At 45.0% G+C, this 16594-nt stretch overlaps 1 protein-coding gene across 1 annotated transcript in view; it reads left to right on the forward strand.

Moving 5' to 3' along the window:
• ZFYVE26 (zinc finger FYVE-type containing 26) overlaps positions 1 to 11186 on the forward strand; it is a 65172-nt gene extending 53986 nt beyond the window's left edge. Inside the window, exons 30-36 of the mRNA XM_032246042.1 lie at positions 3054 to 3251; positions 3967 to 4166; positions 5011 to 5152; positions 5458 to 5517; positions 6732 to 6914; positions 7867 to 7911; positions 10372 to 11186. Coding sequence (XP_032101933.1) covers positions 3054 to 3251; positions 3967 to 4166; positions 5011 to 5152; positions 5458 to 5517; positions 6732 to 6914; positions 7867 to 7911; positions 10372 to 10575 — 1032 coding nt within the window. The 3' untranslated portion in view covers positions 10576 to 11186. The remainder of the gene's footprint in view (positions 1 to 3053; positions 3252 to 3966; positions 4167 to 5010; positions 5153 to 5457; positions 5518 to 6731; positions 6915 to 7866; positions 7912 to 10371) is intronic.
• Positions 11187 to 16594: the final 5408 nt, after the last annotated feature.

Here is a 16594-nt window from a genome sequence, read left to right on the forward strand (position 1 = left end):
CATGGAGTTGAATTGCTAACTTTTTTCCTTTTCTTCAGTTTCCAAATTAGTTTAGCAGTAAAGATGCTTCTCCCAGGCACAAATTGAGAATGGAAATCACCTAGTTCCATTCCCTCTGACAGCTGTAATCCAGAGAGCTAAGCTGCTTACTTCACTAGCTTGCTATAAGCTGACAACAGCAGTGCCCTTGCTTTATATGTGTCAGAGCTAGGAAAGAAGCCTTCTTTTTATCTCCTGTAATCATAGTTACCCTTGAACTGATATATCTTACCTTTATTTTCAAGCAGGTAGGGAGAACAGGAAAAGACATTGTGAAAATTACACCTGAATGCCTGGAGCATGGAAGGCATTCTGTTTCTAGCCTTTTCCCCTGTGTGTTTTGTCCCTTTGCCCATGCTGCCCCAGAATGAGCTTGCTAAAACATAAATAGACTCATCTTATTCCCCTCCCTAAAAGGCCTTCAGAGGATCTCCATGGCCACAGGATGAACTCCAAATTCCATAGCATCCTACAGAACTCACCAGGATCAGGCCTCCTTATTTCTCTAATTTATTTTCACCACTAATCCTATCTGTACCTTACATTCCAGACTCTTCAAATTACTTAAATTTTCCTGATTTACCAGGCACTGTCTTATTTCCACCAGTCTTTCTGTGCTATTTCCTCTACCTAGAATGCCCTGCCCCTCCTTGTTTCCTTTAAAAATTCCTATTTATCCTTTTAGTATCCTTTCAGGCCCTCTCTGTTGAGCATTCACAGAACACTCAAGCAGCATTAACCACCATTGCCCCTGGTACTGCATTTATCCTACTGGATTGCAACTGTTTGTTTACAATTGAGTCTTTCCATCTAGGCCTATACTTTACTTATCTGTGTATTCAGGTACCTGACTAGTACCAATTATGAATAAGTAAGTGGATGAATAGATGGCATGGAAGTTCTTGAGGTGTTGCTCTTCTGAGGTGTTCCCTCTCTCCTGCAGAGCTAATGCCCCTGCTTCTTAAAATGTGACCTACAACTTTTAGATTAGGTCTGGTTTTCTCTGTTAGGAACAACCTGAATCAGGAAAGACACCCCTAACCCTCACCCACTATGAATGTTCTCAAAGCCCAGATCTGTCCTGCTTCCAAACAGCCTGTGCCCAGTGCCACTGTGCTGGCATGGTATACCACCATGACTTTATAGTCATCCTTGACTCTCCACTGATTACTCCTAATCTCAAGTCTAAATGCCAAGATGATTATTAAATAGCCAAGGACTATTCTGGGCACTAAGGATACAGCAGAAAAAAAAAAAAAAAAAAAAAAACAGACAAAAGGCCAGGCATGGTGGCTCATGCCTGTAATCCCAACACTTTGGGAGGCTGAGGCAGTTGGATCACTTGAGGTCAGGAGCTTGAGACCAGCCTGGCCAACATGGTGAAACCCCGTCTCTACTAAAAATACAAAAACTAGCCGGGCATGGTGGTGCACACCTGTAGTCCCAGCTACTGAGGAGGCTGAGGCAGGAGAATCACTTGAACCCAGGAGGTGGAGGTTGCAGTGAGCTGAGATTGAACCACTGCACTCCAGCCTGAGTGACGGAGGGAGATTCTGTCTTTAAAAAAAAAAAACAAAAATATCTACCCCCATAGTAGGAAGAGAGATAGTAAATATGAAAAATAAAGTAGTTAGTGGTAGATGATGAATAAGAAGAAGAAAAATAAAATGGGGAGGAGGAAGGCGTGGCTTGCACAATTTTAGACTGGGTGCCCAGGGAAGGTGACATCTGAGTAAAGTGCCAAAGGACATAAGGAGCGAATCACATAGATCTGTGGGGAAGGCACAGTCCAGGCAGAGTCAGTGACGATGGCAAAGGCCAGGGTGGCTAGAGCAGAGTCTGGTGGGACAGGATACTATCGAATAAGGTCAGAAAGGTCACAGGCCAAATCATGCAGGACCTAGTGGACATTGTGAGGGATGAGAAGGGAAACCTGGAAGACTGTGAGCAAGAGGAGTAACGTGATCTGGCTGAGGTTTCAAGAGTCACTTGGGCTTTGTGGGCATTAGACTGACGAGGTAAAAATGGAAGCTGATAGACCAGGGAGGAGTCTGTTGCAATAATCCAGGCAAGCAATGATGGTGGGATCCAGTGTGGTCCAAGGGAGGTGGTGGGAAGTGGCCAGATTCTGTGTGCTGTAATCATGATGGTGGAGCCAATAGGATTTGCTGATGAATTTGATGGAGGAGTGTGAGGGAAAAGATGACTAAGATGACTGTATCCAATTGTCTACTCAACATGTCCACTTAGATCTCCAAGTGGACATGTTGAGTAGACAATTGGACATAAGTTGGATGTAAAGTTCTGGAGTTCAGGGGGATGAACAAACTGGAGATGGGGATTTAGGCATCATCAGCAAATCAACAATATTTTAAGTAATGAGCCTGGATGAAATCACCAAGAAAGTGAGTATAAATAGAAAAGAGTGTAGATTCCTCCTAAGCCCTGGGGAGATTGGGAGGGATCAGCTAAGAAAATTGAGAAGGAGCAGCCAGAGACTTAGACAGAAAATCTGGAGAGGACAGTGTGCTGGAGGCCAGGTGAGGGAAGTTTTTCTCAATTAAAATAAAAATTTATTTTTAAAAAAGGCTTTTCAAGGAGGAAGAAGCCATCTGTGTCAAAATCTGCTGAACAATCAGGTAGAAAATGAGGATCAAGAATTAATTGTTAGATTTACACTTTAGTGGTCACTGGTGACCTAAGCAGTAGTTTCAACAGAAGTTATGGGTGCAAAAGCTAGATTAGAGTTGGTTCAAGAGAAAAATCACAGGAGGGAATTGGAGACAGTGAGGATGGATAACTCTGTCAAGGGGCTTCGCTGTAAAAGGAAGGAGAGAAATGAAGCAGTCGCTAGAATGAGATTCTCAAAGGTGTCTGTGACACATAAAAGATTACACTGCTATGGGAGGATGCTGAAAGTCCATCAATAGAAAGAAGGTCCATCACTGTCTGGATCCCAGGCAGTGCCAGAACTGGGCTCAAGACTTCTGACTTCTCGCCCTGCCCTGCTCCAGGAGAGTCCTCCGGAAGTTTTTATAGAAGGCATTTTCCAGCCAAGCTATAAAAGTGGGAAGCTACACACTTTGGAAAACTTGCTAGAATCCATTGATCCAACCTTGGAGAGCTGGGGAAAGTACCTGATTGCTGCCTGCCAACATTTACAGAAGAAGAACTACTACCACATTCTGTATGAGCTGCAGCAGTTTATGAAGGTAATGGCAGCCCCTCCGGGCCTTCTCCCTCTGTCACTGATGCCCCACCCTGCAGGGGAGGCAGCGCACGATGAGGAAACGAGACTGTCATTGGTCCCTGGCCTTGCTATTTGGCTGACCCTAGAGCAAATCCATGCTACTCTCCAGCATTGTTAAATAATATTAGGATTTCCATCCTAAGTTTGGAGGCAGACTTTAATCCTGTCAGTCATGGCATTCTTCGGAATGCAAGGAATAGATAGGTTAAAAAAAAAAAAAAAAGGAAATATATGGTAGTTTCAAGATAAACATGAGGCATGAATGTAGAATTCACAAGGAATGATGGAAAAGTTAGTGTTTTTAGAGAAAATGCATGAAGGGAGAAGGAGCACATTCCTCCCAGTCTGTCTGAGGATTGTCAGTACTAAATGACAGAAATTGCATTATTTAATGCCAAAGTACAAGTAAAGCCAATTTGAGTGGAGAATCAGAAATATCTTCTTGTAGCATCTCTTCAGTGGTAGAAGAATGCCCTGCCCAATAACTCCACCAGTCAGTGCACTTCAGGATCTCTTGGACCTTGGGGTGATGAGCTCAAAATACCAGTTCAGCTGGTGGTGGGAGTGGGTGCTGGAAACGAGGTCTCATAGGTGGAAATCAGATGAGAATTCTCATTACACCCTACCCTCCAAACCCCTGATCTACTTTGACCTGAACGTTCATTTTTCTCTTCTAGGATCAAGTTCGGGCTGCCATGACCTGTATTTGGTTCTTCAGTCACAAAGCAAAGTCATATACAGAACTGGGAGAGAAGCTCTCATGGCTACTTAAGGCCAAGGACCACCTGAAGATCTACCTCCAAGAAACATCCCGCAGCTCTGGAAGGAAGAAAACTGCCTTCTTCAGAAAGAAGATGACTGCAGCTGATGTGTCAAGGTAGCTGGTGGTTCAGGGGACCCTTGGTGTGAGGCAGAAAGGCCAGGTTCCTGTTGGTGATGAAGCTACTATTATGCATTCCCCAAACCATTAAAAAAAAATCTAAAAGGAATCATCCCTGATTGACAGTGTCTAGTACAAGCCTGGAAAGCCTGCAGAGGAGCTGATAGTGGGAGTGGGGAGTGGAGGGAGGATTAGCATGACAAGCTACAATCAGACTACACTCCAAACTCCTTGCAGTAGGCCAAAAGGGTCCTGCACGTTCTGGCCCCTGCTGATGTCACCATCTTTATCTCCTGCTACTGTTTTCTTGCTAAGCGTTGACCCCTGGTCTCCTCAGGGCTCCTCAGCACACCAAGTCCTTAATTCCTCTCAGCTTTTATACTTGCCAGGCCCTCTGCATAGAACACAACATCTGGAGTAAACGCTCTACCACTACCATTTATTACTTCCATAGGCTTCATTGCTAACTATTTTATGTGTTTGTTTACTATTCATTTCTCTTCTAGCCTATAAACTCTGAGGGCAGGGCTCATGTCTCCCTTGACCTCTGTTATTGGACCTGGTACATAGGTGCTCAATAAATACTTATTGATTCAATGACTGGACCTTATCTGGTTCCACAGTGCACCGTAATATTGTGAGTCTGTACAGGACACGAGACCACCATTTTTTTTTTTCTTTTCATAACTGCTCACAAGGCATTTGGGGTCTCTTTTCCCTCTTCATCATTTCTTTTGCCTTTTCCATCACCATGTTATTCGGCTTCTCAGTCTTCTGGCCTCAGTCCTCTCACTCCTGGGGCCCCTCGTGAGGCTGCACTATGCATTTCCTGTCACCACAGGCACATGAACACACTTCAGCTGCAGACGGAAGTGACCAGGTTCTTGCATCGGTGCGAAAGTGCTGGGACCTCTCAGATCACCACTTTGCCTCTGCCAACCCTGTTTGGAAATAACCACATGAAAATGGATGTTGCCTGCAAGGTATGTGCAGCGTTTTGGACCTCTGGAAGACTACCATCATCTTCTTGAACTCTTATCATAATTGCTGTTGTTTAGTGATTATTTCCGTTGTTTGTGTGATGTCTGCCTCCCCGCTACAATACGAGCTACAGAACACTGGTGATCAAGTCCGTTTTGATCGTGCTTGTATCACTAGTGCCTGGCACTTAGCAGGGTCTCAACAAATAATTTGTTGAATAATGGAATAAATAGGAGCCTTCATTCTTGGTTAAGAGGATACACTAGTAATTATTACTTTTTTAAGCATGATTCCCTTTCCTTTTCAGGTCATGCTGGGAGGGAAAAATGTAGAAGATGGTTTTGGCATTGCATTCCGTGTTCTGCAGGTATGACTTGGATTACTGAAATCACACTGAGGACAATCAGCACTTGACCACAGTTCCGTGAGAGATTATTCTTTAGGAAATTCTTATCCCAAGAAAAGCAGATTCACATGCACATTAGGGATGAAATCAAGGAGGTGACTATTATAGACCTGGGTCAAATTCAAGACTCTAGGCCACTTTGCCAGAAGACAAGTAACCCATGACAAATTCATCAAAAGCTACCAAATAAACACCAGGAGCCAGGTCTCAGACAGTTCCCCACAGCTGTTTCCCCGAGAAACACTGCTCGTTCTCACAGGGAGCATGGCTGGAGGGGTTTCTCACAGGGAGCGTGGCTGGAGGGGTGGCCAGGGCTTTCCACTGGCCACAAGGGCTGTTCCCCATCCTCGGTCTGTACAGGAGCTGGCTGGAGGAATGTGTTTTCTGTTACATGTCATAAAAGGACACAGGTGCGTTTGTGGCAGTGGAGCAGGGGCTGGTAGCAGGGCATTGAAACCATGAGGGGTAGAGTCTCTGCAGACCTGCCCACCACCACAGCTCCATGCAGATACCCCAGGAGCTGACAGCAGGCAGCTTAGGACAGGCAGGGCATTTATGCATTGTGCATGTATCAGTGATCAACGGCTTCATACATGATTAGTCAGGTGTTTTTCTTCCCATCTATTTTCAGTGTTGGACAGAGCTCACCACACACAGATACCCTGGTAGGCAGCTCTGTCCAGGCCCTTTGGCATAAGGGTTCTCGTAGACCAGGTTTAAGGTGTTTATCTGGCAATTTCAGCAAATGAGTCTCAGTGAATGGGCCTGTTAATGGGTCTGTTTCTGACCACTAAGTCGCCTACCTCTTAACAGAGCACCAGGTGTCCAGGGCAGCAAATACCAGCCCTCAAAGCCCATTTCTCAAGAAAAAGCAGACTTATTAGAGAGAAAATGAACTAGTCTTAGGATTTGGATAAGAATATTTTCAGTAAGTGCCACCGCAGCAAGTGAAATGTACCGTTTTAGATACTACGGCTGCAGTTTTTGTGAATGGTTCCTAAATATCTACCTAATTCCAAAGAGGAATTTAAGCCTGCTTTTTGTTTGTTATGTTTTCTACTGTGAATCAATATGGCTTATCTACACCAAGCATAGCGAGAGCTGTTAAATGCTGCCTCCCTCCCCACTGTTAATGTTCCCTGCGCCTAAGCTCATCACCTCATGTTCTGTTCAAGGACTTCCAGCTGGATGCTGCCATGACCTACTGCAGAGCTGCCCGCCAGTTGGTGGAGAAGGAGAAGTACAGTGAGATCCGGCAATTGCTCAAGTGTGTCAGTGAGTCAGGCATGGCAGCCAAAAGTGACGGGGACACCATCCTCCTCAACTGCCTGGAAGCGTTCAAGAGAATTCCACCCCAGGTGTGCTCCCTCCTGTACCTCTCAGCTCCTCCATCAATTTCAGTGTTTTCACATCCCTGTCTTCATTCTGTTTCCCAGAATGTGCCTGAAATTCTACAAGATCCTTTTATCATTCTGAACTGTTCTGCAATAGTGGCCTCACCCTAATTGACCCTTCCCTGTAAAGAAAATTTATGGAGATGATGTCTGTACCCAGAATGTGGCCCTCAACCTCCCATTGTGTAATTTTATTTGCACCTGGAAGTATCTATGGAGTTGAGCTTCTTCCTGCAATTCTAGAGGAGATCAGGGTGGGCCAGCAGATGACCTTTGAAGCCCGTTACCTGCAGAATTGTCCTCCCATGGTGGCTTTTTGGAGTGAACAGAGCCATATCCATTTGGGAAGGCTGAGGACAGGCCTTTGGAAACTGTACCTTCTCCCTAAATTCTGAAGCTTAGTGTTGTAATTAGATTTTCTTTCTTGCTCTTAAAGCAGGACTTGAGTTTAAAAAGAAGAATCAGCTCGGTGTGATGTCTATAATCCCAGCTGTTCTGGAGGCTGAGTGGGGAGGATCACTTGAGCTCAGGAGTTCTGGACTGTGGTGTATTATGCCGATACATACTTAGAGTTAGAACTTAGTGCTTACACTAAGTTCATGATCAATTTGGTGACTTCCCAGGAGAAGGGGACCACCAGGTTGCCTAAGGAGGGGTGAACCGGCCCAGGTTGGCAATGAAGCAGGTTAAAATTCCTGTGCTATCAATAGTGGGATCCTGCCTGTGAAAAGCCACTGCACTCTAGCCTTGGCAACATAGTGAGATCCCATCTCTTCAAAAAAAAAAAAAAAAGAAAAAGCCAGGCAGGCATTTTCATTCTGGAGTCAGAATGGCTGGGCTCAGGCTGGGTTGGGCCCTGGCTCCGAGACTGTGGGACTCTTCTCCCTCTCACAACTGCTGTTTCTGTTCTGTACAGGAGCTGGAGGGCCTGATCCAGGCAATACACAATGATGACAACAAGGTGAGCAGAATTGTCTCCAAACCCCAGAGATGCTGATGAATAGTATCTCAGGCTTGCCTTGTCACCTTTATCCCTTGCTCCCCACAGTAGCTACATACAACCATATCTCAGCTTCTTTATTATCAGAAGTGGAGCTGGGGCTTGGATAGGGGTATAGAATGGAGGGAATAGATAGGAAGCAGGTGAACACAGACTGCATGAGTCCCCAAGACAAACATGTCCTAGGCTTTATCCTCAAGACAAACATGTCCCAGCCTGCTCTTGAATCTCCATTTTATACTGATGCTCTCAGAGAGCCCCAGGAAATCCCTCACCTCACCTCCATCTTTGGGTGGACTGATGGAATGAGGTTCCCAGGGTAAGCAGGTATCTCTTTATCCTAGAGGGAAAAAGGTACAGTAAGAAAAAACCTCACCCCATGCTTTGACCAACAATATCCACCAGTGTCTCGATCTCCAGAATGAACCTCTCCTCAGGGGCCAAAGAGCTTGTCCCTGTTTGGGAAATTGATGAACCTTTGTTTCCTGTTGCCTTTGGGAAGAATGCCAGGCAGAATATGCCAGAAATGCCAGATGCCCCCATTTGTGGCTGAACACTGGAGTGATCCTCTGGCTGTCTGCAGGAAGGGCCCCGGGCCAGGAGGGCCACAAGAAAGTCAAGCCAGTCTGAGCTGCCCTGTCCAGTGGCAGAGAAGTTATCTGACAGCTGAGTCCTGTGAGGACTCAGCTAATGATGAAACTAATGTGATGAAAACTAATGTGAGGCAAAGAGCTCCTTACATGCTTCCCATGGCAGTATTGCTAATCCCTGGACCGAATTTACTGGGCATCTTTCAGTCTCCAGAGTTAAGGAGAACAAGTTCTAAACCTTTCTTCATTTATTTCTGTAACATAATGAGCTTCTTGGAAAGGATGAAATTCTGACATCCTGAAATGTAGAGAATTACTTTTCTAGAGTCAGACTGAGACCCCAACAGCCAGGATAGACGCCCAGGTCCTCTGATTCCCAGACTGCGGTTCTTTCTTAAGCCTTCATTGAGCCTCCCACTCAACAGGACAAAGACTATTCCTGGGAAAGACATACACTGAAATAGAGACAGTCCTTATTACTTTTTCAGGTATTTTTCTCTCAGCAGCTGTCTCATGAAGTTAAATGATCTTAGGCCACGGGGTCTTGCCAAAAAACAGCTTCGTTTAGCTCCATTCCAGACTCTCTGGCAAAATTTCCTTCTTCTCTTGGTATTATGCCTGCCAACTTATGATATGTATTTAGTTTAGCATATGTAGATGCTAAGGAGAGCTGAGGGCCTGGGGAGAGCTGACATCCTAGGGCAGCAAGTGGATCCCAAGCAGCATAGGACTAGATCACTTTAGTGACCTCAGAACATGCCAGATATCGTCTAGCTGTAGGAGATTATCTGTGATTCAGCTTAGAGAGGAAAGAAAGACTTTAGTGACCAAAACAAATAACAGATGGAGCATTGACACAGGAAGCAAGAAGAGTCCCCTCCACTAACCAACAGGGATTATTGCAGCAGAAAGGCAGCTGCTGGCAGAAGCTCTGTGGCAGCTCATGAAGGCCTCTCTGCTCACTAGCCTAGAGCACTGGCTATCCAGAGGGTGCTGGAGAGACCAGGGCCAGGAAGGAAGGGACTCTTGTCACCACCAAGCTGGGAATTCTTGAGATAGCGATCCTGGGAGATACACACACACATACGTACATCCTGAAATGGCTGCCTCTGTCCAAACAGGCAGAGCCAAATCAGGTCTAAGTGGGGTTAGACCTCGATTCAACTTTTTCCAATTGTGGGTATGTGTCTTCCTCCCCAAAATTCCTGTAATTATGAAAAATAACTTTAGATCCAGCAGACTGAAAGCAGAAAAGTAGAGGAGGATCTCTGCGTCCATTCTAGGATGGATGTTTTAGTCATTCCTGTAATACATATTCACTGAACACCTACTATATGCCAGGCCCTGTGCTAGGCATCAGGAAGACAAGGAATGGAAAAAACAGACACTACTCTTGCCCTCATGAAGCTTAAAGTCTGGTCAAGGAGACAGGCATCAATCACATAATCACTCAAGTAACTGCATACTCACAACTCTGTGGGCGAGAGCAATGGCCCTGAAGCCCAGAAGAAGCCGGAGAGCCTGGGAGAGTGAGGAAGAGGAGGGTGTCGGAGGGAGTGGACAGAGACCAGACTGCCTGCTGCCCTGCCTTCTTTTTTAAATTCTTAGCTTATGTATAATAACTTTTTACCCTATAAAATAACATAGTGTTATAGCTTATTTCTGGGATATTTAAAAATTTGTTATAGTACCATAAAATGCACAAATCCCATCATGAATGTGGCAGGTGACATGTGATATCTGTCTGCCTGAGCTTTCTGCTGCAGCTCTGTATACTTGATTTGTCAGTGATGGATGCCTTTCTGCTGTCTCTTTTATAACTGACTGCCAGGTTCGGGCCTACCTGCTGTGTTGCAAACTACGTTCCGCCTACTTGATTGCTGTAAAGCAAGAACACTCACGGGCCACAGCCCTCGTCCAGCAGGTTCAGCAGGCCGCCAAGAGCAGCGGGGACGCAGTTGTACAAGACATCTGTGCCCAGTGGCTTCTGACAAGCCACCCCCGCAGTGCCCATGGCTCAGGCTCCAGGAAATGACCTTGGGCAGCGGAGCCAGGAACACGTGGCCTGAGAGCTGAGCAACAGCAGTGACGGCGATGCCCTCCACCTCTTTCCTCCTGTGGAGTGGGACTTCTATGGCTCTGCCCTAGGTTGGAAAGAGCTGGATTGGACCCTACTTGCCTTCCCAGGCAAGAATAGGACCTTTCACGCAAGTGCCATGTTTCTCTAAATTTGTGGAATCTATGTGTGTTTGTCTGGAGAGGGCCAGTTCTTTCTACCTCAGAGTGAGTGAGTGTGTGTGCACACACGTGTGCATGTTCTTGTGCACTCATGTTTACGCCCAAGCATTTCTGAACAAATGAAACTCTTCTCCATTGAAAAGAGGCACTTTACTTTAGACTTGCCACTCTGAAAACCTTCCCTGCGTTTTGGTTCTTGACCCGGGTTGTCCTGTTTGTACAGTCCCCTCCCTGTGGACCTGCTTTAGTAGCTCCTCTGACCCAGAGGGCTTTTACAGAGAATTAGAGCAACACCCAAAGGATTCCCTCTTTTCCTTCCTTCACTTTCCAGAATTCAGAGATGGCTTTGGGGCAAGTGCTACCTGCAGAATAAACCTGTTTTCCAGGTGTCTCTTCTCCCAAGCACAAGAAGTCCTGGAGTCTGTGGATGGTAGTCTGAATAGAAGGGTTTTCAGGTCCAGGCATTTGAAAGCTGTGGGTGCGTGTATAAATGATCAGGTCTGCGAGGCTAACACAGGCAAGAGGGTTTCCACCACATTCATCCAGAGGGGAAAGAAAGGCAAACCATCCAAATAGGGATACAGGGGGCTGCTCACAAGCACAGAGCTGCCTCTTGTGAATCCCCTGCTGCAAAGTTGGCAGGTGAGAGAATGTGACTTCCTCTTTGAGAGTCTGGGGAGAGAAATGGTGGCCAGGATCCTGAGTGGCTCGATTATACCTCTTTGGCCTGCAATCCTGTTCATGCTCCCTCGATTGGTTAGGAAGCTGCTTCCTCTTCCCTCCTGCTTCCATTCAGTCTCTTCAGGACCACAGGATGGATATGCAGACATGTGGGGTCATTGAGAAGGGAGTGTGCTGCTTTTCTCTGTCTTAAAAGAGGGACTCAAGGGTTAGCTTTGTCTTAGAAGGGGGAATCAAGGGTTGGCTTTGGAATTGGGCCTCTGGACAGAGCAGAACAAGGGTATAATGAATAGATCACATCCGGTTGGTGGAAAACTAGATGAAGTGCTTCTTTAATATGCACTGGCTTGTCTTTCCACCTAAGATATGACACTGTTTGAGAAAGGGTGTGTCATACTCAGTGACTTCAATTAGCAAATGAGGGGCCTAAAGAAAGCTCTGCAGCTCTGAACCTCCCACTGGCCAGAGCTCAGCCTATTGGTCCCACTCATGATGCTGAGACAAACAGAAACTGGAAGCTGAAGTCAGTGTCTCTGGTGCTTAGAAACCCTGTGGATTTCCCTCTGAACCAAGATTTTTAGTAGTAAACAACTCATGGACATCTGTCAGATGAGAAGTTTTGGTCCTGTTAAAGAGGAGAAAGAATGGCCAGGTGTGGTGCTAACACCTGTAATCCTGGCACTTTGGGAGGCTGAGGCAGGCAGATCACCTAAGGTCGGGAGTTCGAGACCAGCCTGACAATACGATGAAACCCCGTCTCTACTAAAACTACAAAAATTAGCCGGGCATGGTGGCAGGCACCTATAATCCTACCTACTTGGGAAGCTGAGACAAGAGAATTGCTTGAACCCGGATGCAGTGAGCCAAGATCACGCCACTGCACTCCAGCCTGGGCAACAAGAGTGAAACTCCGTCTCAAAAAAAAAAAGAGGAGAAAGACTATGAGGAAACTACTAAATCCATTTGGGCTAAAGTTTGGCTTTTCAAAAACTTCCTTGAGTTACAGAACATATCCATCTCCCAGGAAATGTCCTCTGGCATCTGCTTGCCCTTCTGAGTCTGCCTTTTTGCACTGAACATAAGCACTTTATACTAATGAGTCACGAATCTTGCAGCCCTTAATTTGGGATAAGACCAAAATTTCCTGACTTTTTCCTATAACTCATTGAACTCTCAAATTATAGGCAACCACTGACTAGACTGATGTAAAATGAAGCTAAAAGCTTTGAACACCATGCTGTAGTCTCCATTAGAAAAACGCCACCAAAACAGATACCCATGTTGAGGGGTTGAATGTTTTACTACAAACAAGCCACAATAAAGTGTCTATCCAACGAGTTTCTTGGCTTCATAACTGCTTTGTGCTGTCTTGCTCCTACCCTTCTCATCCTTTTTCCTTGTGGAGAGAAAAGGTAGGTGGGGAAGATCAGATGGCTTTCAATTTAGACTTACTCTAAACAATCCCCATAATGACTGATGAATGATTCTGCTTAGGATTTATCTCAAGTTTCCTATGTGTTTAAAACTATTAGTGCACCATCTACCAGCAGAAAACTTTTTTTTTTGCTTCATTTGGGGGATGGGTAGAGATAGGTAATACGTTTATAAGGTGAAAACTCCCTTCCACCCTGTGGCCCCCAGCCCAGTCCCCTCCCAGAGGCCACCATTGTTATCAGTGTGTAGCGTATAGTTCCAGAGCTACTTATGCATAAATAAGTATTACTAAACTGTTCCATCATGAATATGTACTATAATTATTTAACCACTTTCTAATGATGGACCTTTTATGTTGTTGCCGTCTTTCGCCACTACAGATTATGCTGCATTGAATTATCTTGTCCAGAACTGGTGGGTCAGAGAATAAATGCATTTAACAAATATTGCCAGTTACTCTCCAAAGAGGTTGTAGCAATTAACTCTCTTACCAGCATTGTAGAGAGTACTTGCTCTCTCATACCCTTGCCCCAACAGTTACCAAACTTTCTAAATTTTTGCCCGTCTGATGGGTGAAAGAGTTCTTCTTTAGTGAATTTTTTTTTTTTTTTTCCTGAGACAGGTTTGAACTCTGTCACCCAGGCTGGAGTGCTGTGGCCCAGCTAACATTTTTATTTTTTTGTAGAGACAGTGTCTCACTATGTTGCCCAGGTTGGTCTTGAACTTCTAGGCTTAAGCAATCCTTCTGCTTCATCCTCCTAATTCATCCTCCTAAAGTGCTAGAATTACAGGGCCACTGCCCCAGCCCTCTAAAACTCTTTGTAAAGCTGTTTGTCATTTTAAAAGCACTATATATGTTTTTAGTGTCAATCTTTGAAACCAAGTGTAGGATCTTTGGGGAAAGCAGAACTCAAACTTAGCTTAAACTGTTTTCTTGCCACCCACTCCGGGCATATGTTTGCAGTATGATACTTGAGCCATGGACAGTGGCATCACTGCTCATTATCTCCTTTTCCCACAAACATGATGTCATCCAATTTCTCATGTAAAATATATATATATATTTTACTAGAGAAGTAGAGAAGTTTCTCTGACATGTATAGTACCAACTAAAGAACTTTTGCACAGTGAAAGAAACTGTCAGAGTGAACAGGCAACCTACACAATGGGAGAAAATTTTTTCAATCTATCCATCTGACAAAGGTCTAATATCCAAAATCTACAAGGAGCTTAAACAAATTTACAAGAAAAAAACCCCATCAAAAAATGGGCAAAGGATATGAACAGACACTTCTCAAAAGAAGACATTTATGCAACCAACAAACGTGAAAAAAAGCTCATCATCACTGGTCATTAGAGAAATGCAAATCAAAACCACAATGAGATGCCATCTCATGGCAGTTAGAATGGCAATTATTAAAAAGTTGGGAGACAACAGATGCTGGTGAGACTGTAGATAATTAGGAATGCTTTTACACTGTTGGTGGGAGTGTAAATTTGTTCAACCATTGTGGAAGACTGTGGCAATTCCTCAGGGACCTAGAACCAGAAATACCATTTGACCCAGCAATCTCATTACTGGGTATATACCCAAAAGATTGTAAATCATTTTACTATAAAGACACATGCACATGTATATTTATTGCAGCACTATTTACAATAATAGCAAGACTTGGAACCAACCCAAATGCCCATCAATGATAGACTGGATAAAGAGAATGTGGCACATATATACCATGGAATACCAAGCAGCCATAAAAAAGAATGAGTTCATGGCCGGGCGCGGTGGCTCAAGCCTGTAATACCAGCACTTTGGGAGGCCGAGGCGGGTGGATCACGAGGTCAAGAGATCAAGACCATCCTGGTCAACATGGTGAAACCCCGTCTCTACTAAAAATACTAAAAATTAGCTGGGCATGGTGGCGCATGCCTGTAATCCCAGCTACTCAGGAGGCTGAGGCAGGAGAATTGCCTGAACCCAGGAGACGGAGGTTGCGGTGAGCCGAGATCGCGCCATTGCACTCCAGCCTGGGTAACAAGAGCGAAACTCCATCTCAAAAAAAAAAAAAAAAAAAAGAATGAGTTCATTTCCTTTGCAGGGACATGGATGAAGCTAAAAGCCATCATTCTCAGCAAACTAACACAGGAACAGGAAACCAAAAACCGCATGTTCTCACTCATAAGAGGGAATTGAATAATGAGAACACATGGAGACAGGGAGGGAAATACCACACACTGGCACCTGTTGTGGGGTGGTGGGAAAGGGAAGAGAGAGCATTAGGACAAATACCTAATGCATGCAGGGCTTCAAACCTAGATGACGGGTTGACAGATGCAGTAAACCAGCATGGCACGTGTATACCTATGTAACAAACCTGCACGTTCTGCACGTGTATCCCAGAACTTAAAGTAAAATAAATAAATAAACTTAAAAACTAAAAAACAGCTCTAATAACAGACAATAGTAATGATTAAAGTAGACCTGAAAACCACCTGGTAGTGGACATAGCACAAAGATATGTCACAACAGAGAAAACTGGAACACCCAATCTAAACCTAGGATAGATGCCCTCTATGTTTAGAAACCCGAGACACTCCAAGGTTACCAGATATCTTTGGTTGGAGCTTAAGCAAAGTAGATCAAAGGCTATTAGATTCTTTTAATACCCAAGCAACCAAATATCAATAGTCACGCTAACCCCCAGAGGAAATGGCCTTTTCCTGGTTTTCATCTCTTCTTCCACAGTGACACTGTTGATTGACCTATCCCTGAAATTTCCAGTTCTTCCACAACACATTTATTCAATATCTGGTTACTGAATGGCTTCTTTGGTGGAATGCTTCCCTGCTCGCTAATTCTGCATGTTGCTATTTCGGCTTGGAGCCCTTCCCTCAGCACCTCCTCTACCCTGCCCTCCAGTCTACCATTGTCAAACCTCTTCCTTCAGTCCCACGTTGAGTGCCATCTTCTGTACAGATTATTCACTTCTCTGCGTATGCTTTCTCTGCATCTCACTTCAAGACAAATTCCTCAAGGTTCTAGCCATTCCCTCCCGACACTCATACTATCCCATACAATCCCATAGCTTAAGCAGTCATCTTGACTGCCCCCCCGACTTAGCTTTGCCCCATTAACTCTTTCCCACGTCAGATCTGCCTTTTGACTACCTCCTGGAACTCACCACAAAACTGACCTGCACTTAAAAATATTAGCATGTCCAAAATGGAATGCATTCGGTTCTACTCACAAACCTGAACTTTCTTCTTCAGTGAATATATAGTTTTATTTTATTTTACTGAGACAGGGTCTGGCTCTGACACTCAGGCTGGAGTGCAGTGGTGTGATCACAGCTCACTGCGTCCTCTGTCTCCTGGGCTCAAGCTATCCTCCCACCCCAGCCTCCTGAGTAGCTGAGGCTACAGTGTGCACCACCACACCTGGCTAATTTTTGTATTTTTTGTAGAGATGGGGTTTGTTATGTTGCTCAGGCTGGTCTCAAACTCCTGAGCTCAAGCAGTCTGCCCACCTTGGCCTCCCAAAGTGCTAGGATTACAGGTGTGAGCCACCGCACCCAGCAATGAATATGTAGAATTAAAGAATGTTATTATTACTATCATGCATGCTGCCTGGCTAGAAACCTCTGTGCTGGCCAAGCATGGTGGCTGAAGTGGAAGGATCACTTGACCCCAGGAGTTTGAGA

The sequence above is a fragment of the Sapajus apella genome, unplaced genomic scaffold (assembly GCF_009761245.1).
Source record: "Sapajus apella isolate SASKATOON/1434 unplaced genomic scaffold, GSC_monkey_1.0 scaffold59, whole genome shotgun sequence".
Lineage (NCBI taxonomy): Eukaryota > Metazoa > Chordata > Mammalia > Primates > Cebidae > Sapajus > Sapajus apella.